Here is a 24,883-nt window from a genome sequence, read left to right as displayed (position 1 = left end):
GTTTACATAACAGGGTGCTGTTTACAGCCCAGTGTTTACAGCCCAGCGTGGCTGGGGGAGCCCAGTGGGGCTCCCAGACCCCCCACTTCAAGGATGAGTAGCCATCAGCCAGGAAAGTTCCTTTGGAGGAGGACGTTCTACACCCGGCGGAGGCAGAGGCTGGGCATGTGGTCGGTTCGCTAAGCCAGTGGGATGAGCAGGGATGTGTGGGAGCCAGCCAGGTGCAGAGGGGAGGGAACAGCATTCTGGGCAGAGGGAACAGCATGCTGGCAGCTGGGGGGTCTGTCAGATCCGTGCACGGCCACGCAGTGTGGCCCCCATTTACATTTGGTCCAGCTTTCCTGCTGGGAACACACCTGAATCAACCTCACCCTGAAGCGCCGTCGGCCCCTGGGGCTTGTAAGGGTCTGGGCTGAAACTGTAAATTTAATGCTTGCTGCTGTTTAGAAGACCTTGGTGTGTGTGGGGGGGGGGGGGGGGTCCTTCCCAGCCTTCAGCTTGCCTTTGGCAGAAACCTTTCCATCACCAAGCGCGGATTAAGTTGCTTCCTGGCTCTTCTAAGGAGCTCTTGCAACAAAAAGTGCCGGCTGAGTCTCTGTGATGTTCCGGCACCTCCTCTCTCCTCCGGGCTGGGCAGGAGGAGGACCAGCAGCCCGATGTTTGCATGAAATCCCAGTGACTGTCTTTTTCCGATCACGATCACGCGTCTAGCTGCCAGCTACCTTTCCGGCGGCTCTAGCTCCCCTCCCCGCGGGAGGCTCCGGCTGTTAGATGTTTACCGGGGAGTGGGGCGGACCTGCCCCCCAATCCTTCCCTGGGCGTGAGTGCACATCTGGGGCAAGTCCCACCTGGGTCCCCGCGGAGCCGGAGCCGCCGCCGCCACCAGCTGCCCGGCCTTGGCGCCGGCACCGCGCCCGCGTCTTCCGGGACTGGGGTTCCAGTGCCAAGCTGCGCGCAACGGAACTTTGCAAAACATCGAACGTGGCAAAGCCGGTCGCTTAAAAAAGATTTTTTTTTAAATGTGTTCTCTCCAGTTTTTTAATTAAAACAAGCTTCACGAGAGAAAAGTGGGGAAATGCAGAACAATTAAGGGAAGACGCCACTCTGCCCTGAGGACAGGCACGCCTTCCGGTTTGCCGTTTCTCTTTCTGCCCCCTTTTTAGGGGCTTTTAAGTATAATGAGATGGTTCTGAAGGGGAGCCTTGTGTCTTTTTTCCCTTCAGCGTCTGGCTTACGCTTCGCACATTGGAGAAGAGTGGCCGCCGTCCCAATGGCTGCATCGTCCCGGAGTTGATTCCCTAACTTACCGAGCCCTTGTGGTGCCAGCGCCCCTCACAGCCACCGCCTCGGCGACCGTGTCCATGCATTTAGGTCCCTTTCCATGTTCGAACTCCCAGAGCGGGGATCCTGGTGCCAAAGGCCAGGAACATTGTTATGGCCCTTCATCTGAGTCACCAAACTGCATTTGCAAAGGGCTGGAATATACACTGAGTGGCCAGATGATTATGACCACCCCATCAGTACTTCATGGACACTTCCAAAAATACTGAATATTGAAAACTTCCTAAGCAAATGCTCTCAAGGTTTTATTATTATTATTATTTGCGTAACTAATTCACTCCATTGTACTGATGGGGGGGTCATAATAATCTGTCCGGTCATAATCATCTGGCCACTCAGTGAATATATGGTATATAGATAGCTATACATGTAGATATTCAAATTTTTCTTTTATTGGGGTAAAACATGTATAACATGAAATTTGCCATCTTAGCCAATTTTAGGTGCCCAGTTGAGTGCCATTAAGAAAAGAGCATTCAGTCCCAGCTGGTTTGGCCCAGTGGATAGAGTGTTGGCCAGAAGACTGAAGGGTCCCGGGTTCAATTCCAGTCAAGGGCACGTACCTCTGTTGCAGGCTCCATCCCTAGCCCTGGTCAGGGCACGCGTGGGAGGCAACCAGTCGATGTGTCTCTCTCACATCGATGTTTCTTTTTTTTTTTTTTTTTTTTTTTTTTTTAAATCTTTATTGTTCAGATTATTACATTTGTTCCTCTTTTTTCCCCCCATAACTCCCCTCCTTCCAGCTCCCACCCCACCCTCCATCCTCACTCCCCACCCACTGTGTTCATCCATAGGTGCATGATTTTTGTCCAGTCACTTCCCGCATCTCCCACACCCCTTTTTCCCCCAAGAATAGTCAGTCTATTCCCTTTCTATGTCCCTGATTCTATTATAATCACCAGTTCATTCTGTACATCAGGTTATTTATTCACTTGATTCTTAGATTCATTTGTTGATAGATGCATGTTTGTTGTTCATAATTTGTATCTTTACCTTTTTCTTCTTCTTCCTCTTCTTAAAGGATACCTTTCAGCATTTCATATAATACTGGTTTGGCGGTGATGAACTCCTTTAGCTTTTCCTTATCTGTGAAGCTCTTTATCTGACCTTCAATTCTGAATGATAGCTTTGCTGGATAAAGTAATCTTGGTTGTAGGTTCTTGGTATTCAGCACTTTGAATATTTCTTGCCATTCCCTTCTGGCCTGCAAAGTTTCTGTTGAGAAATCAGCTGACAGTCGTATGGGTATTCCCTTGTAGGTAATTAAGCCTCTTTCTCTTGCTGCTTTTAAGATTTTCTCTTTGTCTTTTGCTCTTGGCATTTTAATGATGATGTGTCTTGGTGTGGTCCTCTTTGGATTCCTTTTGTTTGGGGTTCTCTGCGCTTCTTGGACCTGTAAGTCCATTTCTTTCTCCAGGTGGGGGAAGTTTTCTGCCATTATTTCTTGAAATAGGTTTTCAATATCTTGCTGTCTCTCATCTTCTGGCACTCCAATGACTCTGATATTAGACCGCTTAAAGCTGTCCCAGAGGCTCCTTACACTATCTTCACACTTTCGGATTCTTTTTTCATTTTGCTTTTCCAATTGGGTGTTTTTTGTCGAATCTTTGGTTTGATTATTGTACTCCTCTGGTCTGCTATTGGGTATAATATTCTTTATTTCAGTCCGTGTATGCTTACTTTCTAATTTCTTTATCGTAGCATCGAGGGTCTCATTAGTTTTCGTGAGGTTCTGCACAAATTTATGGCAAGCCCTCAAAATTGCGATTCTTAGCTCCATATCCTCCATTTCTGTCATGTTTCTTTGTCTCCGCATCTTTTATGCTTTCTTGGTGCCCCCCCTTGTGGTCTCTGTGCGCAGTCTTGTTCTAGCCAAGCCTTAATTGTTGTAGTTAACACTAGAGGGATTTGACCCCCAGGCCGGCTGGCTATAGGAATCAGCTGTATGGAAAACGTCTGCCTTCTGGGGAGGCGCTAATCCAGCCTTTGCCTGAGGCGATCGGCAAATGGCTGTGCGCAGGCTTTGGGCGGGGCGGGATCAACAGGGCGGGCGGAGGGAGCAGTTATGGCCACGCTCAGTCCCGTTCCCAGAGGCTCTGCTTCTCAGAACCCCGGCAGCCGCTGCAAACCTCGGAGAGAAAGTTGCCCTCAGGTTCCAACTGATGCCGGATAATCCCGCTTCTCCCGTTTGAGTCTGGGTCCCTAGAGACTCGCCCGGATCTGGAGCCCAGAGTCTGAGACTCACTCCCGACAGAAAACGACAACCGTGCCCTCAGCCACCAGCCCGCTTTGCGCGCGCACCTTGGTACCTTTGTATTTTCCACTCTGCGCCGCCTCTGAGCCTCGATTTGCTGTTCTCTTTCCTTCTAGTTGTAGAGTCTCTCTTCAGCCAGCCTTCCTGTGGTTCTGGGTGATGTCCGTTCCGTCTTTTAGTTGTATTTTTGAAATGGTTGTTTGCGGCAGCGGTCTCCGGTGTTTACCTACGCCGCCATCTTGGTCTCCCCCTATCGATGTTTCTTTCTGTCTCTCCCCTCCCTTGCACTCTCTCTAAAAATCAATGGGAAAACATCCTCGGGTGAGGATTAACAAAAAGCAAACAAAAACACAAAAAAGAAAGGAGCGTTCACATGGCTGTGCAGTCACCGCCGTCCGTCCGTCCGCAGAACTTTCTCATCTTCCCAAGCTGAGGCTCTGTCCCCTCCAAACACTGACTCCCGCGCCCCCCCTCCCCCAGCCCCTGGCACCCACCGTCTCCCTCTGTCTCTGTGAGTTTGCCTCCTCTGGGGACCTCAGGGACATGGGTGGTGTGTGGCTTTTGGTGACTGGCTGATTTCCCTCGGCGTCTTGTCCTCAGGGCTCGATCCTGTGGAAGCAGGTGTCGGCATTGCCTTGCTTTTTAAAGCCCGCGGTGTGGATGGACCACATTTCGTGTGTCCGTCCTCCGTTGGCGGACACTGGGGTTGTGCGTGTGAGCGATGCTGCTGTGCACATGGGTGTGCGAGTAGCTCTTCGGGACCCGGCCTCCGTTCTTTTGGATGGAGACCCAGCAGTGGGATTGCTGGATCATATGGTCTTTCTATTTTAAAATGTTTGAGAAACTACCAGACTTTTTCTTTGCAAATATACCATTTCACATTCCCACCAACGGTTCGAATTTTTCCACATCCTCACCAACACTTATTACCTTTTTAAAATGAAATTATAACCATCCTAATGGATGTGAGGTCCAATTTATAAAGATATGTACCAGCCTCCGTTCTTTTGGATGGAGACCCAGAAGTGGAATTGCTGGATCATATGGTCTTTCATTTTTTAAAAGTATATTTCTATTGATTTCAGAGAGGAAGGGAGAGGGAGAAGGAGATAGAAACATCAATGATAAGAGAGAATCATTGATCGGCTGTCTCCTGCACATCCTACACTGGGGATCGAGCTCACAACCTGGGCATGTGCCCTGATTGGGAATCGAACTGTGACCCGATTCAGAGGTCGGTGCTCAACCATTGAGCCACACTAGCCGGGCTAAATGCATTTTTGGCTTACAGTATTTTTGACTTGCGATGAGTTTATCTGGACGGAACCCCATCGTAAGTGGAGGAGCGTCTGTGCTTCATTCCTTCTTATTCCCAAACGCTACCCCACTGTATGGAACTCCTGGCGCGGAGCGGGAGTGGTCAGTGGCCCAGGAGGGAAGCAAGGCGGGGTCCCTGGCTGGGCCGAGGGGGTGCTTGGTGGAGGTGCTTTGCAGGAGTGGCTGGTGTCGAGGCTCAGAGAAGCCGGACTGCAATGGGCCGGGGTGAAGTTGCAGACGTGGGAGGGATGGAGCGGCCCTGGGAGGACCGAGTTAAGGTGGGGGTGTCTTCCGCCGCAGGCAAAGCTTACGAGATCACCTACGTGCGCCTCAAGTTCCACACCAGCCGCCCCGAGAGCTTCGCCATCTACAAGCGCAGCCGCGCGGGCGGCCCCTGGGAGCCCTACCAGTTCTACAGCGCCTCCTGCGGGAAGACCTACGGCCGGCCCGAGGGCCACTACCTGCGGCCCGGCCAGGACGAGCGCGCGGCCTTCTGCACCTCTGAGTTCAGCGACATCTCCCCCCTGAGCGGGGGCAACGTGGCCTTCTCCACCCTGGAGGGCCGGCCCAGCGCCTACAACTTCGAGGAGAGCCCCGCGCTGCAGGTGGGAGAGGAGCGGGGCTGGGAGGCTGGGGGGAGGGGGGGGGTCGGAGGGTTGGGACTGGGCTGCGGGTGGGACACGGCGTCCAGGGACCACAGGAAAGTCTAAAGCGGCAGGACACAGGGAGACCCATGAGATCCCAGGGTTTTCAGATTTTATTTATTTATTTTTATTAAAATATATTTTTATTGATTTCAGAGAGGAAGGGAGAGGGAGAGAGAAACATCAGTGATGAGAGAGAATCATTGATCGGCTGCCTCCTACATGCCCCCTATCAGGGATCGAGCCTGCAACCCAGGCAGATGCCCTGACTGGGAATCGAACTCTGACCTCCTGGTTCATAGGTCAACGCTCAACCACTGAGCCCCGCCGGCCGGGCTGGTTTTCAGATTTTAAACAACAGGAGCCTTTGTTGTGTCCAGACCTTTCGTGGGCACCTGATGACGAACTTGGTAGAAGAGGGCGCACAGGCAGACAGATGTCCCTTCCTGGCCCCCCGTGTCAGAGCCTGTGGCTCCCGGGAGCGGGGGGACCACCACCACCTCACTGACCCCTTCCTGTGGGGGTGGGGAAACTGAGGCCTGGGGAGGGGAGGGGGTAGCCCGGGGGCTCGAGGGGTGGGAGGCCCAGACCAGAACCTGAGTGTGCTGGCTCCTTCTACGACGCCGGCTCAGGGCCTCGCTTCCTCCCTCTGTGACCCCACAATGCTGCCCGCCCGTGTGTCCCCAGGGCTTTTCCGAGGGTGAAAGAGAGAGTGTGGGAAGAGCATGAGCTGTGGACCGGAGCCCCGGTGGGTGGTCTACGGCGGCGCCTCCAGCAGAGCTCTCTGCCGCCAGGGGGTGGGTCTGACCGTCCGCACGGGCGGCCACGGGCCTCCGTCCGCAGAACACTGCGGTGTGACTCACACATGTGAGAAACGGGATTTTAAATTTTGTTTCATTTTCATGAATTTTGACTTAAATAGCCTCTGTGGCCATGGCTGCATGTCGGACAGTCAGCTGTGAAGTGGCCGCACGGGGCTTGGCACATAGGGGTGCTCATTCACGCTTTGAAGCTAAAAGTCACCGTCGCTCACCGTTCTTGACGTCCTCCACCCCGCACTCCGGACCGGGGTCTGTCTAGAGTCACCGCGTCCCCAATCACAGTTTTGGCTGCAGTGATTGGAAGTTGCAAAAGCCTGTTGCCTGTGTCCCTGGGGGCTCCAGTTTTGCCCTAAATGACCCTGGAGGCCTCAGGGAGGGCCCCACACAGTTGGGCTGAGGGAGCAAATCCTCTCCCAGCTCCTGCCCCCGGGTCTCGGGGAGATTTGGACACGGTTCCTGTTATCTTAGCAGCTGAGGAAGCAGGCCATGGGCCACAAGCCAGGGCAGGAACCCAGCGGAGGGTTGTGCGGCTGGAGACAGGGGCGGGGGGGGGGGGGGGGGGGAGTGGGCGGGGGTGGGGACAGGTCGTTGCCCTCTAGCCCTCTGGTGTGATGAGGGTGTTGGGGCAGATGCAAGAAGACAAGCCGCCTCGTGGTTAAAGCTGGGATCCAAACCCAAATTCTGCTGTGCAGCTTGGAGCAGAGCACTTACCCTCTCTGAGCCTCAGTCTCCTCATCTGTAAAATGGGGGGACTAATGTCACTGGAAAGGGGACAGGGCCCAGAGCGGGGTCTGCCATGGGCCAGCCAGCAATGTGTGTGGGTCCTTGACTTCGTGCAGGAAAGATCTCACGGCACGAGTCCCGTGGTGTTGAGAGAGCGTTTATTAAAGCTGGAGACAGTGACACAAAGGAAGGAATTAGGGCACAGGAAGCAGCAGGAGAGCCTAGGGGGGCTCTGCTTTAGCTCCCGAGAAATGTCACAGGAAAGAAGTGAGCCAGGACGGGCTGCTGTCAGCCACTGGGTCGTCAGAGAGAAAGGGGGCCTTGGAGGCAGGATCGGGGGTTTAGCCGGGGATGAGCTGCGCTGCCCGCTGCTCCCCTGGTTGTGAGTCTCTTGGGGACCCTTGGCGTTTAGGAGAAGGAGCGGAAAAAGTTCAGGCCCGAGAAAAGGCATGGGCGTGCTCGAGAGCAGCGGTCACCAGCCTTTCGGACCCTCGGACCGCCGGTTGGCGACCACTACTCTAGAGCACGCCGGAGCTGGTAGCCTTTGACTTGAAGGTTTTTCTCTCTCTTCTGTGAGTGAGAATCTCAGGGGGAGGTTTCAGCAGAATACTCATCAGCTTTCCAGGTGCGTTTTTAATCCGCCGATGCATCAGCATGAACGTGGAGGGGAGAGTGGGACGGGTCCCTGGTCGGCTTTCTGCTGCGCTGTATCTGGGTCCGTCCGGCTCTAACCGGGTTTTGTTACTTGTTCCCCGACTTCATCCATCCTTGGGTTCGGCCGGCGCCAGTGGCCTTAACTGGGTCTCTGTTCTCTAGCTCCGACCAGGGTGACGAAGCTCTGTGCTCCCTGCTCAGAGGGGAGGTGTAAACCATTTGCTCTCAAGTGTCCTTGGTTGGGGAAGATAAGGTCTTGAGCTTCACAGGCCAGCTGTGCGTTGTTCAAATTGTTTGGCCTCGTTTACTTATCTCGTCTCGGTTTCCCCATTCCACTTGCCCAGGAATTTCCCAGCTTCTTACTCTCCTGCCTCAGTGACAGTTCCTACTCACAAGGCTCCTGGGAGGCCCCGAGCCAGCATCCCCAGGGAGTCTCGGCCCGCCCGGCCTCTGAATCGGGAGGCACCTTCTAACCAGATCCCTGGATGCACAGGGACCTTGAGAAGTGATTCGGAAGATGGGGACATACAAACTCTCTGAGGTGCCCACTGAGCTTCCCGGGGCTGGGCTTCCCCCCCCCCCCTCCCCGCCGAAGCATCCTGGGCAGCGGCCCTGGGTCCCAGGCGGCGGGCTCACGGGTTGCTGAGCTCAGGGAGCCGCAGAGGCCCGCTGGCCTGAGCCCTGCTGGGGTGAGGAGACAGGCCCTGCCAGGAGCTCCTTTTCTGTGCTAACGGCCTGGCTGCTGCACCAGGAGCTCCTGCACTGAATTAAAATGCTAATTAAAATCCAGCCGCAGCGACCGATTGTCACAAACAGCAGGCGGATGAAAATGTCAGCCTTCACGTGGTTCTCTCCCACCAGCTCTTCCGGGGGAAGCGCTCATTCCGTGTTGATGGAGTGCTCGCTGCGTGGGCAGAGCCCGGGGCTGGGGCTGCAGCGAGTAAAGGGGCCCCCAGTCCCTGCTCCTGGGGGGGGGGGCGGTTCTGTAGGGACAGACATCGCCTGGGACAGGTGACTTGTCTGTGGAAGCCTGATCTTTTAAAAAATATATGTTTTTATTAATTTCAGAGAAGAAGGGAGAGAGAAAGATAAAGACATCAATGATGAGAGAGAATCATCGATCGGCTGCCTCCTGCACGCCCCACACTGGGATTGAGCCCACAACCTGGGCATGTGCCCTGACCGGGAATCGAACCCTGACCTCCTGGTTCATAGGTTGACCTCAACCACTGATCTTTGGCATGTGATGCACCTATAAACCGAGGGCCTGCCCCCCGCCAGGCCTCACTGAGCAGGAGAGAAGGGTTCCGGGACATGCTGTCCCCCAGCCGACCTCTAGAGTGGGGTACAGGAGCCACTGGGAGGAGTCAGGTGACCAGACCCCACTTCCTGCTGCTGACATTGGCCATCCTCCCAAGTCCCTCGTGGGCCCGGCGCTGTGCTGGCCCATGTCACAGATGGGGACAGGGATGGTCCGGGACTTCGAGCAACTTCCCCAAAGTTGCACAGCCAGGCAGTGGCCTGGCACCCGGGTTGGCAAGAGCCCGACACGCAGGCTCCTGACTTCGGCAGTGTCCTTGGAATGCGTCTGAGCGTGGCCTGTCCGTGGGTCCCTGGAGACCCACGGACAGGCCAGCTGGGCCTCCCGGCTGACGGCAGCCCTTTCCCTGTGCCCCCCCAGGAATGGGTCACCAGCACCGAGCTCCTCATCTCGCTCGACCGGCTCAACACGTTTGGGGATGACATCTTCAAGGACCCCAAGGTGCTGCAGTCCTACTACTACGCTGTGTCCGACTTCTCGGTGGGCGGCAGGTAGGTGAAGGCGGAGCGAGCGGCAGGGTGGCTGCCGCGTGGTGTCGCCCACGTGGGGGGAGGGTGAAGAAGCCACTCCGGTGCCCACGGGAGAGACAGGGAGCGGACCCTGGTCCCCTGGGCCCGGCATTCGAAGCCGCCTGGCTGCCCCCCGCCTCCCAGCCCAGCTCCTGCAGCTTCTCCCATCAGCTGCGTCCACCACCACGCGAGGGACATGCTGGCCTGGGCACCACCGTTCTGTCTGCCTCGAAGGCCCTTCCCCCTCCCCCTTCCTCCTCCCCTCTCGCAGGTACTTTTATTCCTGCCATCAAGTGGCATTTTCACAGCACACAGCGCAGCTCCGAGGTCCCGGCTGACATGCGCTCACATTGCAGCCGGACTGAGCGCCTGTGTTGTGTGTGTGGCTGGTGGGCGGCGACCAGGCGCAGCATGGGATGCGGAGCTTTCAAAGCTTTCCTTCCTTCCCCGCGCCCTGATTTTATAAGCAGCCTGCCTCCCAGCGCTCCTGGGGGTGGGCATGGCCGGGCTCCCCCCTGTTTGATGCGGCTTTGGGGCACCTCAGTTCAGGCCGATCCCAAGCCCCACGGCCAGCCCAGCGCCTCGGAAGGGTTGCCACGCTCGGCGCCTTTCTCGCGTGGGGCGTTAGGCTGTGTGGTGGGCCCGGTCCTGGTCCGCAGTCCTCCGCAGCAGCGCTAGTTTGTGTAAGCATCTCCCCTCCCCAGGAACAGGCACTGACATCCAGGCGGTCGCACACGCGGCCGCCTGGGACTGGGTGTGCAAGGCGGGCGGAGGAGCCCGGGAGGCACAAGAGATCTTCAGCATAAACACTCGTCAGGTTCCTCCTGGGAAAGTAGCGAGGAAGACGGATGGGTTCCTGCTCCAGGCTCGAGGTGGCAGCCGGTAATCTGGCGGCAGCCTGTCCCAGGACGACAAGGACCGGAGGCCAGGACAGGCTGTGCGCGGCCAGGACAGGCTGTGCGCGGCCAGGACAGGCTGTGCGCGGCCAGGACAGGCTGTGCGTGGCCAGGGGACCCGCCAAGGCTGGAAGAGGGGAGCATTCCAGCCGAGGGCCACCCTGTGCGAGACCTGGGACGAGAGGACCCTGGGGCTGGAATGGAGGTTCTCAGGGCCGTGGGTACAGTCAGAGGGGAGCTGTGTGGGGGTTTGGGTGTGTGTTTTTAATATAGATATTTTTATGGATTTCAGAGAGGAAGGGAGAGGGAGAGAGAGATAGAAACATCAATGATGAGAGAGAATCATTGATCGGCTGCCTCCTGCATGCCCCACACTGGGGATCAAGCCTGCCCCCCGGGCATGTGCGCTGACCGGGAATTGAACCGTGACCTCCTGGTTCATAGGTCGATGCTCAACCACTGAGCTAGCCGGGCAGGGTTGGATTTTTAAAATGCTCCAACATTTGGCCACTGTGGGGGGAAGAAAAGAGAGAAACGGCCGGAATATTAGGTGGCGGCCGTGGGAGATGCCGTTAGGGCGGGGAAAGCGTGTGGTCCAAAAGCTATTTAGGACGGGAAGTCAGCTCGACGGGGGAGTCACGTCTGGGGGGCAGGGAGCCGGGGGCTCCCATGGTTCAGGGACGCTTGGGGGGCCTTGGAGAGGCAGAGAGTCTGGGAGGGACATGGGGTCCAGCTGTCTGCACTCAATGTGTCAGCGCCTTTCAGGAAAGGCTGGGGCCTGGGAATAAAGGGGAAATGGGGGTGTCTGAGAGGGCCCCTCTGCTCCCTTTCCCTGCCACCCCCACATTGATTCAGGTCAAACCCGGAGGAGGTGTTCTCCAAGGATGGCGGATGGAGTGGGCTCCAGCGCCTGCTGTCAGGGGCTTGGCCCCAGAGAACATCTGGGCCCCAGCTGCCAGAGCCGGACCACCCCCAGGCCTGCAGCTGGCGGGGCGCAGGTGGCCCAGCGGCCTGTGTCCGCCCACAGTGGCCTACACGAATTTCACTCCTTCCCTCGGGGTCACAGGGCCTCATGGGGAAGGGAGGTGTTTGCAGCAACCTCTTGGGAACACGGGTGGTCTCTTGTCCCAACACTGCCTGGTGCCCCCTCGCCTCCGCCAGAAACCCTGGGTGTTACCTGCCCACCCTGGGCTCCCAGGGAGGCCTAGTGAGGAAGCTGTGCCCTGCGCCCTTCCCAAGCCCTGTGTCCCCGAAGCAGAGACAGCGCTGTGGGCGCTGGCCATGGTCAGGCTGCTTCAACGCCCTCGGGGGGCGGAGTGCAGGACACAGCTTATGGGGAGCCACAGTGGCCCGAGCGAGCTGGCCAGGAACTCGGGGTCTGTGCAAAGTAGGAGAACCGGGTTCAGATTCTAGCTCTGCCGCTAGCATCCGTCACTTCATGGCCTGAGCCTCCATTTGTCCATCTGTGAAATGGGGATAGTTACGGTCCCTCCCGCCACAGCAGCGGGGCTCCAGGGAGACCTGGGTCGGGAGTGGCGCAGCGGAAGGCTGGGAGCTGGACGCCATGGCCGTCCTCGAAGCAGCTTGGTTTGGCCGCTTGGGACAGCCCCATGAGTATGGCCCCCAGAGCACCTCTCTGTGCCTGCCCAGCTCCAGCCGTCTCCTGACCTGGGGGGAGTGAAGTGGAGGGGGAGGGGGAGGTGGTAAAGGGCCAGGGCTGCCCTCCAAGGCACAGACTCATTGGGGACTTGGATGAGTTTGCGGGGTGTCCTCTGCAAGGAGCAGCCTCTTTCTCATTGGGGAGAGTTCAAGGAGAAGGGCAGGAGGCGCCTCCCACCCCCTGCACTGCCCTGTGAGCTGGCCCACCTCAACCCCAGAGTCAGAGGCTTCTTGCTGATCTCTCAGCCAGTGGGGGCTCCTCCTGGGCAGAAGCCTGCAGAGGCAGCCTCACAAAAGTTGCCATTACTGACTGGCGGCCTCGGGCAACCTCTCTGCCTCAGTTCCTCCATCTGTGAAATGGGCTAGAACTTGTGACGTGCAATGGGATTAAATGTCAACAGAGCTCAGAACCGATTGTCTGTTTCTGTTGTCCCGGGCACATAGTAGGTGTTCAATAAAACTCATCACTGAGCCGTAGCAGTGGGCCCACCGAGTGCAGGCTTCGGTGATGAACCCCTCCTCTGCCGACCCCGTGGGGCCGCCCGAGCCGGTGCCCTCTCGGTTCTGAGCCCCCGTCCTCCACGTTCTTTCCCAGGTGCAAGTGTAACGGACATGCCAGCGAGTGTGGCCCTGACGCGGAGGGCCGGCTGGTCTGCCGATGCCAGCACAACACCACGGGCGCGGACTGTGAGCGCTGCCTGCCCTTCTTCCAGGACCGCCCGTGGGCGCGGGGCACAGCGGAGGCCGCCAACGAGTGTCTGCGTGAGTGTCCTGGGACTCCGGGGGCCCGGGGTGCAGGCCGGGAAACAAACTCCCCGGGACCCGCTGTGGGGCTGCTTCTGGGTGGGCCTGTGGCAGCTGGGACTCAGCCCCCGCGCCGCTGCAGGGGTGAGGAGGCGCCGAAGGCGGGCAGGAGGTGGGCCTGGCATCGTCAGTGTGCCCCCCACAGCAGCTCCCCCCGACCAAGTCCCCCTCAGTGGAGGTGTTTGTTGTGGGAGGGCGGGGAAGGTCCCCCAACTTGTTCCTTTGTTTCAACTGCTGCAACCGCAGCTGCTAATGAAAGCCAGGCCACCCCGGTCCCAGCCTGCCCCACAGCCCCCGGCGGCCCTGCCATGTTCCCGCCCCTGTGATGTGGCTTGGACCACATGTGGAGAGGACGGGGCCGTCAGCCCTTCTCCAGGGACACGGGGCTGCGCACGCACGGGGTGGGTGGGGGGACCCACCACCTTCCTCCCAGCCTGGTGCCCCAGCCTGTCTCCCCGATCGTCACCTGTCCGGTGAGTAGCAGGTGTCAGCAGCACCGGCTCCCAGCGGGCTTAGCCGCCGCTGGCGGGGGTTTGGGCCCTGGGTCCTCTGTCCTCTTGGGGTCGGGTCACTGGCTGCTGGAGCTGGGACAGGGCGGGCACAGCCTGCTCCGTGGGACAGGGTGCCGGGACCCTAATGGGTTCCTGCTGCCCTCGCTGGCCTGCCTCCACCAGGGAGTCCTCCCACAGCCGAGGAAGCCGTGCTGACTGGCTCACTCGTTCCGAGCCTGGAGCCGTCTCCATGGTGAGGACGCAGAAGGCCAGATGCTGCTCTGGCCACGTCCTCACCCTGTGGTCACATCTTTGTCCTCCCAGTCACCAGCCCGGAAACGGGGGCTTCGTGCCTGACCCCCCGCCGCCCCCGGTCCCAGCAGCCCCTGAGCCCTGAATCCAGCCTGGTCTGCATCCCTCCAGCCCACCTGTGTCCTTCTCTGCAGCCAGGACCCCATCACCCCTCTGGGCGCCCAAGCCCCTTCTTCCCTGCTGGCCCGGCTTCCCTCCTGCCCTCCCTGCCTGCGGCCCTGGGGGCTCTTGAAAGTGGAAGTGTGATTGCATCCCCCTGCTTAACCCCCCACAGCCCCTCGCCCCAAGGAGGAGTTCACCGCCCAGCCTCCGGGTCAAGCCGACCGCTAGCCCTCTGGGCTGGCCCTGCACCCCTCCCTGTCCAGTCACACGGCACAGCGTCCCCACCCTCCTCCCTGCCCATCACAGGACACGCCCCGCACACGCTGGGTGAATCTTCTTCTCTGGTTCCACCGTTTATCTCTGCTCTCACCTCCTGCCTGGGACTCTCCCCTCCCTCCCGTCCCCTCCGGCAGCGGCCAGCTCCTTCCTGCTCACCCCTCAGATGCCCCTGTAGCTGTGACCCTCCGAGAAGGCTTGCCCCAGTCCCCAGGACAGCTGTAGGGCCCCTCCCAGCTCCCAGCGCCCACCCCCTGCAGGGTGTGCACGGGTTGCTGCATCTGGCCGCCGTCAGTGTGCAGTGTGCGCACGGGAGCCGGGACCGTACTGCTCACTGGCTCCCCCGCCCCTGCCCTGCTCACCACAGGAGTCATCACAGAGCCCATCCTTAGCATGTAGGTTGTTTTAAATGAATCAACGAGTGAATGAAGGGTGACGTGGATTTCCATGCTTCTGAGTTACCCCATGATCACTGGGGACCAGGTTCACACAGATCCACAAGAGGTGGCCTGTCTGATTCATGACCAGGTGACTGTCCCTCCTCGATTGCCTCAGAGGGCTCTGTGTTTTGGGATATTTATTAATGGTGCCCCCTCTGCTCATAAAAGTACGCTGTTTTGGAAGATCGATCAATTGGTCTCCATATCCTTGATCAAGCCGGGCCTGAACTCCATCTCTGACCTTCCCCTGAGCTGCCTGCTCATTCCACAGAAGGAGGCTGATTGGCACGGACTCCCGTCCTGCCACATGCCACGGCCGCTGACACCCCCACCTCCTGCCCACAGCTTGCAACTGCAGTGGCCACTCCGAGCAGTGCGTGTTCGACCAGCAGCTCTTCCGCAGCACGGGCCACGGCGGGCGCTGCCTCCACTGCCGCGACCACACGGCCGGGCCGCACTGCCAGCTCTGCCAGGAGAACTTCTACCGCTGGAAGCCCTGGATGCCCTGCCAGCCGTGCGACTGCCACCTGGCAGGTGAGTGGGCCCTGCTGCCCCAGCCACTAGGCTCACCCCATTCCGGCCCCTGATGCCCTGTGCCCTCCCCCCCACCCCAGGCTCCCTGCGCCTGCAGTGTGACGACTCAGGCACCTGCTCCTGCAAGGCCACCGTGACGGGCTGGAAGTGTGACCGCTGCCTGCCCGGGTTCCACTCGCTCAGCGAGGGAGGCTGCAGGTGAGGTGGCCACGCCGTGGGTGTGGGAGCCCAGCAGGGGCACGTGGCGGGGCATTTGGACTGGATGGACGGTTGGATGGATGGTGCATGGATGGGTGAGTGAATAGGTGGGTGGATGGGTACGTGGACAGGTGGATGGAAGGATGCACAGAAGGACGAGTGAGTGGACGGATGAATGGATGGACGGATGAGTGGTGGGTTGGCAGATGGATTGCTGTTCAGGTGAGCGGATGGTCACTTCCTTGACGAGGGGGGAGCAGTGAACCAGGGGCTGCAGGCTCGTGGGCCCGTCTGCCCCCTGTCCTCTCAGGAGTGGGGGAGCGTGGAGGGTTCCTTCCCAGGAGGACGGGCTGTTCCTCTTCTGGAGTCGCTCACCTTTCCCCACGTCCTGTCTCCTTGGCAGACCCTGCACCTGCCATCCCGCCGGCAGCCTGGGCGCCTGCGACCCCCGCAGTGGGCGCTGCCCCTGCAAAGAGAACGTGGAAGGCAGCCAGTGTGACAGGTGGGTGAGCCCGTCTGGCAATGAGCCTGTGGAAAGTGGCCTCAGGCTTGCGCTGGTGCGAGGAGCAGGGGGCAGGGTCCTCGCAGACTTAGGCACCCCCCCTCCTGGCACCTTCCTGGAGCCCATGGCTCTGCTGTCTAGGAAGTCATCTGCAGGTTTTATTACTCTGTTATGCTGTGGCCAGCACCACCGATGGTTCACAGCCTTGAAAATACATCTTTATTTTTCTAGTTCAGAATCCTGAAAAGGATAGGAGAGATCATCTAATCCAGGGACAGCAAATATATGACACCTGTCCCATAACCCTCCCATCCCACACCAGGGCAGACATCACTAATGGAACACTACCACACCCTCCCATCCCACACCAGGGCAGACATCACTAATGGAGCACTACCACACCCTCCCATCCCACACCAGGGCAGACATCACTAATGGAACATTACCACCAGACCCACCCCCACACCATCTCCCACCAGGGCGGGCACACTAGTGGGCACAGCAGTGTTTATCATGAGCCCTGTCGTGACCTCGGAATCCTTCTCTGTGCCCTGCTCCACGGAGCGCCTGCTGAGCTCAGGTCCACCTCTCTGCCATCCCATCATGGTGCACATGCGCATTTAAAACCCAACTAGGCAGAAGGACTTTGCAAAGTTTCCTCCTTCGTGTGTCTGGGGCTCCGAGCTCCGCAGTGGGGTTTCCGTCCTCAGGCGCACGCTGTGTCCCTGGCTCTGGCTCCGAACTCTGAAACCCTTTGCAGCCAGCACAGGGTCTGCCCGGGCCCTGCTTCCCTGGCCACGGGCCCTGTGTGTGAAGTGTCTGACACAGCCTGACATTGCGGACTGTCTACTCCGGGCGTCCGCGCGGGGCCCGTATTAGTTCAGGAAGAAGCCAATGCCAACGCCGAGTGGCAGGCCCTGGCTTTGACTCTGCCCATAGCCTCGTCCACCCATGGCCTGTAGGCTCTGGGGTGGGGACCGGACTCCCTGCTTCATCTCCCGCCCCCCCGAGACCCCTCAAGTGAGGAGGCAGCATGGGGTCAGGGAACCAGACCCCACTGGTTCTCCCATGGCTCTGCCCCCCCACCCCGCATCCTGGGCAGGTCCTCACTCGGAGCTGCCGCCCATTTGAGAGATGGGAGCCCTGCCCACGTTTGTCCTGCGGAGCCTGCGGGCCGTTGGGGCAGCAGCCGCTTCTTATGAATCAGGTTCTGCTGTCCGGGCGGCTCAGACGGGCCCCGGGCTGCAGACCAGGACTCTGTTTGTTCATCGCCTCTCAGGGACCCTGGGAGAAATGGCTGATCCAGGGGCTGGAGTGGGGAAAGGCAGATGAACTCGCGTGTCCTGTTGCGCCAGAAAAGGAAAACAGATTTTTTTTTTTTAAAAAAAAGTGCTTAAAAACAAAAACAGGTCTAAAAACAACCAAGAAAAACAAACAAACAAAAACAAAACCCAGCCCAGATGGGGCCTGAGTCCAGAGGCTGGAAGAATCGGAGCCACAGAAATCCCTCGGTGCTGGGTTCTAACGGAGGCAAAACAAATTCCCCGAGTCCACCCCAGTGCGAAGAGATGAGTAAATAAATACCCGGGACTACGGGCCGCGTCTTCCCTGCAGAAGAATTCCAGATTATTAACGAGGAAGGAAGGAGGGAAAGAGAAAATCGTCCTTAGGATTTGAGTGACGCCGCCGGCAGGCGCTGCTGTGATGAATGGGCGGGACTTTAAGGAGAAACAGGATATCCTTGTTGCCCCCAAACATCTCCCTCAAAATGCACGTGAATTTTATGGCGGGTCAGCAATGTCCACGACTTTTTATTCACCCGCCCCCTCCAGGAGGTGGAGCCTAACTCCCAGGACTTGGCGGTGGGCGGGATTAGTGATTTGCTTTGAGCTACTAGAGTCTGACCTTTTTGTAGCGGAGAAACCTGGCAGGCAGCACGTAACCAAGTGGTGAAGGTCAGCGTGACCAGTGACCGCACGGGGGTCTCGTTTCCCACGATGTGTTGGGGCGAGAAGCCCGCTTCGCCTCCATTTCTTCCCAATAGCCATCGCCTCAGGCTGATCATAAGAAAACACCAGACAAACCCAAACCGAGGGACACGCTACAAGATCAAGCTGGCCAGTGCTCTTCAGAAGTGTCGAGGTCGTGGGAGCCAGGGAAGACGGAGCAGCTGTAGGGATCGGGGAGACTGAGGACGGGACTAAGTGCTACGCGGTGTCCCGGATGGAATGTGGGAGCAGAAAAGACATTTGTGGGGAAGGGGCGAACCCCAGAACAGTGTGGAGTTTCGTCAGGAATGGGAACCGGAGTCCCTGGCTTTGATGGGTGTCCTGTGGTCGTGTCAGGTGTGGCCATCGGGGAAGCTGGCGGAAGCAGCCACGGGACTCTCTCTACTAGAATTTGAAATCTTCCGTAAACCCGGAAAACAATTTGTTTACGTATCCCCAGGGGTTCTGGACTTGCATGAGTCCAGCTGGGATCCCCGAGCCTAGCCATTCACCCGGCCCCGTGGGCATGGCCTGCTTCCATTTCAGATGTCGCCCAGGGACCTTTAACCTGCAGCCCCACAACCCAGCCGGCTGCAGCAGCTGCTTCTGCTACGGCCACTCCAAGGTGTGTGCGGCCGCTGCCCGGTTCCGGGCCCACCACATCCTCTCCGACTTCTGCCTGGGTAAGAAGAGCCCCCAGAGCCGCCTCCGAGGGGCCTCTCCCAGCCCCGGTGGGCGGCCACCCTGCTCTGGGCGATCCTGCAGTGGTGGGAGGGTGGAGAGGGAGGAGGGGCAGCCTCTGGCCCCAGCACAGACGCCCCCCACAGGCACCCATGCCAGCCATGCAAGGTGAGTCCTCTGTGCCCACCGGTGCTCCAATGCCTCCCTGCACCCCTCTGCTCCCTCTCAGCCCTGCCTTTTCCTCAGCCTCCAGCATCCCTTACACTTGTGGGCAAGGTCGGGTACAAGGCAGCCTTCGGGTCCTGTGGGGGAATTTCCAATCCCTCCAGGTCAAGATTGGCCTGCGTCGGCATAGCCCAGTGCTGGGGATTTAGCTCAAGCTCCTTGCCTGCATTTATTGAGCACCTGCTGTATGCCAGGCCGTGTGCTCTCTATATGCAGGGAACCTCATGGAGTCCCCCGCAGGTAGGTGCTCTCCTTCCCATTTTGAAAGATGAGGCACCTGAGGGCCGGAAAAGGTAGGTAACAGAACATAGTTGTTGGCACCAGGGTTTGCCAGCGTCTGAGTTTGTCTCTCAACCGCTGTGCAGGTGTTCTCTCTGGGCCCAGGGCCCAGGGTCCAGGGGCACCACGGTGGCCTAGGTCCCCAACTCCAGGTGGCACAGGTGCATCTTCGGAGCAGGAAAGCGTCAGAGCTCTGAACTCTGCATTAAATCCCAGCCTTGGTGGACCCCTGCTGTGTCCCACAGGGAGGGGGTGGAGGGGCCCAGGGGCGGGGGGGAGGCCTACATCTCCCCCAGGGAGGAAGAGTGTGTCAGCCAGAGACAGAAACTCAGGCACTGATTCCTGGGTGCCCCAGGAGTGGGGGCAGTGCGCCCTCTGCTGGACGCTGCGCAGAAAGCAGGACAGAGAGGGGCTTGGGACCGGGCACAGGAGTCTGGGATGTTAGGGGCACAGGAGTCTGGGATGTTAGGGGCACAGGAGTCTGGGATGTTGGCGTCCCCCGGGACCCCTGGTTTAGCTCCTAAGAGCAGCCACTGTCTGTCCTCACTTTGAGCGAGGCCCTGGGTTCATCCCATTATCTCACCATCACCCTCGGACAGAAGTTCTCAACCTTTTTGGTCTCCGAGTTCCTTTACGCCCTTGGACATTATGGAGGCCCTCAAAACGCTTTTATTCATGTGGGTTGTGTATGTGGATATTTTCTGTATTAGAAATGAAAGCAGTAATTTGAAAGTATCTATTATTAAAAACAATGATAGTAAACGTACAATAAAAAATGACGTCCACCTGGGAGAAGTGACTTTTTAAAAAAATATATTTTTATTGATTTCAGAGAGGAAGGGGGAGGGAGATAGAAACATCACTGATGAGAGAGAATCATTGATCGGCTGCCTCCTGCACACCCCCTACTGGGGATCGAGCCTGCAACCCAGGCATATGCCCTTGAACGGAATTGAACCCGGGACCCTTCAGTCCACAGGCCGATGTTCTACCCATTGAGCCAAACAGGCAAGGGCAGAAGTAACTTTTTAAAAATTAACTTTGTGAGAGAGCGCCCCTCGTTCTCCATTTCTGCGCATCTTCCTGCGGTCTGGCTTCACAGAAGTCGGCTGGTTCTCACCACGGCTCTGCCTTTGTCTGTTGTGATGTCACACGTCTTGTGGCTTCTGGAAAACTCCACTCTGCTGTGAGAGAGAGAATGGAGAATACCAATACATCTTAGTGTTAGTAAGAAGACAGTATGACCTCATGAACCCCCTCAGAGTCTCCGGGATCTCCCAGGGTATTCATACAAACGCTGAGAATTGCTGCTGGGACCATAAGTACGTCATTGCCCCCAATTTGCAGATGAGGAAACGACTTCAGAGAGGTTAAGTCACTTGCCCAGGGTCACACAGCCAGGGAGGAGCAGAACCTCCCCTTTCTGACTTCTTTCCCTTTCTTCACCCCTCCCTCCTCACCCTTCAGGTGCCCCAGGTGTTGGGCCTCCACCCCATCCCCCCTGGCCCCCTGGGGTCACTTGCTCTGTGCTAGACTGTGCGTGGTGTGATGGCTACACTGCCGTCCCCAGGGTGGGTGTGGACTGGACTGGGACGGGACCGGAGGCTGGGTTCCCGTTCACGCTTGACGGCTTCCTAACCAGGTAGCCTCCCTGGGTGCAGGGGGCACATGACACACGCCCCGCGAAGGGCAGGGGCCGGGAGGGCGCCGGCCAGGAAGGTCTCTGCAATCCCAACCCCCCACGTCGGGGTCTGTGGGCTGTGTCTTCATGTTTGCTTAAAGCCCTCGGAGGGGCAGCCAGGCCCAGAGCTCTGACCACACCCCAACCAGGGCCAGGTCCCTGGGCTTTCTAGCTTCTTCTGGGGCTGCCTCCCAGCCTAAGAGCCCGCCCTGGCTCTGGGATGGGGATGAGAGCCGCCGGCTGTGATGTTGGAGGGGGTGGAGGCCGCCCTCCAGCGTCTCACGGGGCCTGCGTGTGTGTTGCTGTCCAGGAGCCGACGGCTGGCGGGCCGGCAGTGCTGGGGAGCCAGAGCGGCCCGCACGGTGGAGCCCCAGGGGCCTCCTGCTGAACCCCGAAGCCGAGGAGGAGCTCACAGCACCAGGTACCTCCAGCCACAGGCAGCAGGACCGCTGGGGCGTGTTTCCTGCCGCTGCTCAGACACATGGCCACCAGCGCGGTGGCTGGAAAAGCACAAGTCTGCCTCTCGGTGTTCCGGACGGGAGTCTGGAGGGTCTCTGGGCTGACATGGAGGTGTGGGCAGAGCGCGTCCCCAGAGGCCTCCGAGGGAATCCGCGCCCGCCTCCGGCTTCCGAGGCCACTGCGTTCCTTGGCGCGGCCTCTGCCTCCGCCTTCGGGGCTGGTCCGCTTCCTCGTTTCCCATCGCTCTGACGCCCACCCCTCTTCCATCCTCTGCCTGCCTCTTCCATCTTTTAAGGACCCTGTGACCATGTGGGGCCCAGCTGGGTAATCCATGTTCATCTCTACTTACAGGCCACTGATTAACAGACTGATCTCCACCTGCCACCTTAACTGCACCTCCCCCCAGCCCACCCCCCGCCATGCAGCATAACGTACTCACGGTCTGGGGGTTAGGACCCAGACACCCTGAGGGCTCGTTTTCTGCCAACCACGTGCCCTACGGTGTGGGCTGGAGCCCCCTGCTTCCCGGTCACAGCAATGCCACCCGGGGCTCCTTCAGGCCACTGTCACGCCCCAGGAAGTCCCTGCATTCTTCCCATCAGCCCCTCACCCGCCCCCCCCCAGGCACTGCACCCCATGCCAGAGCCGTGGGATTCCTGCAGAAGCAAGAATTCTAGATTGTTTTGAACCCTAACCCCTGTCCTTCTGTGACTCCAGCCTCAGCTCACCCAGAGCGCTGGCCAGGGAAGGAAGGCAGCGCTGGGTCCTGGTCCTTCGTGTTCCTTGGATGCCACTGCCTCTTTCCGCTGGAAGCGCCTTCTGACTCCAGTGGAAAGCGTGGCCTCTGGGGGCCGTCGGCACCTGCTCAGTCCCCCACGTGACACGCGTCGCTGGTCCTCGCTCTGAGTCCCACTCCATCTGATGCATGTGGTCCGCGTGGCTCTGCCTGGGGCGGACGGCGGGTGCCTCTGCATGTCCTCTGCTCCCACACACACTCCTCTGTCCCACGGACTCACCTGCGAGACCCCCGGTCAGACGTGATGGCACGGAGAAGGTCAGGACAGTGACCACAGGGCACTAGCCCAGGTGTGGCCGCAGGTGTGGCCGAGCCGCCTGAGCACCTGCAGTGCAGGGGCCTCTGCTTTCCTTCTGCTGTCGATTTATCTTGTCTGGATGTTTAGTGGCCAGTAAAACCAGCAGACATCTAAGATCAGGCTAATTAAGTGGAGACGGTAACAGCCTTCCTCTCTTGTCTTCAGAGAAGTTCCTGGGCGACCAGCGGTTCAGCTACGGGCAGCCCCTCACCCTGACCTTCCGGGTCCCTCCCGGGGGCTCCCCCCTCCCTGTGCAGCTGAGGCTGGAAGGGGCCGGCCTGGCCCTGACCCTGCCCTACTCCCGCCTGTCGGGCCCCCAGGACGCCGCGCAGCCCGGGGAGGTGCAGCTCGAGTTCCAGTAAGTGTCCTGCTCTGTCCTGAGAGGGGGCCGGTGGTCAGGTGACCCTGAGGCCCAGGCATGCTGGGAGCCCCAGCAGCCCGCCTCAGGTTCTGGTTTCACCCCCACTCCCCATCAGGCTGCAGGAGACCTCGGAGGACGCGGACCCGCCGCTGCCCCCCTTCCACTTCCAGCGGCTGCTCGCCAACCTGACGGCTCTGCGCGTGTGGACCCGCCCCAGCCCGGCCGGTCAGTGATGATAAGGGGGCAGCTGGGCCCGGCTCCCGTGTGGAGTCCTCAGGCATTGTCCCCACGTGGGGACATGGTTATTGTCCCCATTTCACCACGAAGGAGTCTGAGGCCCAGAGAGGTTGGGACCTTGGAACCATGGAACCAGAGGGCAGCCGTGGGTGCTGAGGGCAGGGGCTGGGGCCAGGCAGGTGGGGCCTGAGGATGGCAGCTCGGAGCGACAGGTGCGTGGCCAGGGAGGGAGCCGAAAGCCGCTGGTGCCAGCACGTGGTGGCAAGGTCACCGCTGCGAGGGGCCCCCTGCGTGACGGAACCCCCAGACTTGCGCCCAGGGACTGATGGGCTCCTTCGAGGCCAGCCCTCCCTCCTCTCTGAGTCCGAGGCTTGGGGGTGGAACCCAGCCTGGTCCAGCTCCTTCTCTTTGCAGCTGTGGTTGTCTTGCCTTCACCCCCCAGACCCCCCCAAAGCTCCCCTGTTCCCAGGTCACTCCCATGCCCCCTCGCTGAGGCTCCTGGCAGGAAGTTCATTTTCACCCTTTCCAGCAGCTTCCAGCGCTTCCGTCATTCACTCAGCCTCCAGTCAGCAGATGCTTACAGGCACCCACGTAGCCAGCCCGTGCTGGGTGCTGGGGGCGAACTGGAGAGGCAGGTGGACACCCTGACCCTCCATCCACCCGCCCCCGCGCTCCCCCTTCCCACGGATAACGTTCGGGCACCTCTCTCCAGGCCCTTCCGTGGGCATGGCTTAGCCTGACCTTTTAAATGTAGAAATAGGGTCGCACAGTACAGCGCCCGGCAGCCTGCTGTTTGCAGCTCTCGCCGTGTCTGGCGGGTTGATCTCTGTCATCACCCGCGGGAGAGCCTGCCCGTCTGTGGGCACGTGGACCGTTCCGTGGCCCAGATGCTCCACGAAGTTCAAGCAGCCCCGTTTGCAGCCGAGGAGTGGTTTCCGGTTCCCGCCCCGCATGCAGGGCTGCAGGACCAGGACAGAGCGGCCCCTCCGGGCTTCGTGTCCTCGCCCATGTGTGTCCTCGGGACGGACCCCCCAAAGCGGAAATGTGAGGCCGCAGGGGCACGTGTTACATGTTGACATGTGCCGCCGCATTTTCCACCAGGAAGGCTGCACCCCACGTTCCGATGACAAGGGTCCTGCACACTCCGCCCTCCGTGGGTTCGCCAGCGTTCCCGGGGCCCTGTTGTCATATTTTGCCCAGAGATCCCGCTTGTTTCCGTAGGAAGGAGGGTCTGACAGGAGCCCTCCGCTGCCAGAAGCAGCGCCCCCTGATTTATGTTCACACGCGGCCGCTCCTCGCCCCATCGGTTTTTAAATGCCTAACAAGCTGCGGGCAGCGGGCGGCATCATCGCTGTTTAATGTGTATCTTTCATGACCCCCGAGAGAGGACGTCCTCCCGTGACGTTTCCAGTTACATCGACTGCTCGTCCTGAAAATGGCCCCGTTTTCCTTTGCTCTTTATTTGACTGTTTTTAAAAAATGATAAATGAGCCATGGGCTGCCTCTATATCATGGGCCAATAACCCTCAGCCTGTCATGTGTGTGAATAGGAAGGTTTGGGGGAGAAGCATTTCCCTTTCTCTCTCTCTCTCTCTCTCTCCCCCCCTTTGCTCCCAGGCCAAGTGCTCCTGAGAGAGGTCCGGCTCCTGTCAGCCCAGCGCGGCCTCTCCCCGCCGGCCTCCTGGGTGGAGACTTGCTCCTGTCCCCAGGGATACGTGGGCCAGTTCTGTGAAGCCTGTGCTCCGGGTTACAAGAGGGAGACACCCCGGGGGGGTCCCTATGCCAACTGTGTCCCCTGCACCTGCAACCAGCATGGCACCTGTGACCCTAACACAGGTGAGTGTCCCGGCACCCCGTCCGGGCTGCACCCAGAGTGGGTCGGCTGTGTGCTGGGTCGGTGCCCTCCGAACACAGTGCCAATCAAGTGAGTCACCGAGGTCCTCCACGCTCTGGGCACCATGTTAGCCACCACATCACTGAATCCTGCAAAATCCCCCCGGGATGCCAGGGCCTACAGGGTCACCTCTACCTGGTGAGGGGCCTAAGGCGCAGGGAGGCCACATGGCCAGTAGGTGGCAGA

At 59.2% G+C, this 24,883-nt stretch overlaps 1 protein-coding gene across 1 annotated transcript in view; it reads left to right on the top strand.

Moving 5' to 3' along the window:
• LAMC3 (laminin subunit gamma 3) overlaps positions 1-24,883 on the top strand; it is a 52,306-nt gene that overhangs the window by 7,453 nt on the left and 19,970 nt on the right. Inside the window, exons 2-12 of the mRNA XM_070430432.1 lie at positions 5,213-5,517; positions 9,436-9,566; positions 12,735-12,901; positions 14,910-15,098; positions 15,179-15,296; positions 15,700-15,798; positions 18,333-18,469; positions 20,963-21,073; positions 22,371-22,563; positions 22,682-22,791; positions 24,421-24,639. Of these exons, the coding sequence (XP_070286533.1) occupies positions 5,213-5,517; positions 9,436-9,566; positions 12,735-12,901; positions 14,910-15,098; positions 15,179-15,296; positions 15,700-15,798; positions 18,333-18,469; positions 20,963-21,073; positions 22,371-22,563; positions 22,682-22,791; positions 24,421-24,639 (1,779 nt within the window). The remainder of the gene's footprint in view (positions 1-5,212; positions 5,518-9,435; positions 9,567-12,734; positions 12,902-14,909; positions 15,099-15,178; positions 15,297-15,699; positions 15,799-18,332; positions 18,470-20,962; positions 21,074-22,370; positions 22,564-22,681; positions 22,792-24,420; positions 24,640-24,883) is intronic.

Source organism: Myotis yumanensis, unplaced genomic scaffold (genome assembly GCF_028538775.1).
Source record: "Myotis yumanensis isolate MYYU_CA2020_CCGP unplaced genomic scaffold, mMyoYum1.0.hap1 SCAF_12, whole genome shotgun sequence".
In the NCBI taxonomy this organism is placed as follows: Eukaryota; Metazoa; Chordata; class Mammalia; order Chiroptera; family Vespertilionidae; genus Myotis; species Myotis yumanensis.
The sequence above is the reverse complement of the archived record's forward strand: the minus strand, read 5'-3'. Positions and strand labels throughout refer to the sequence as shown.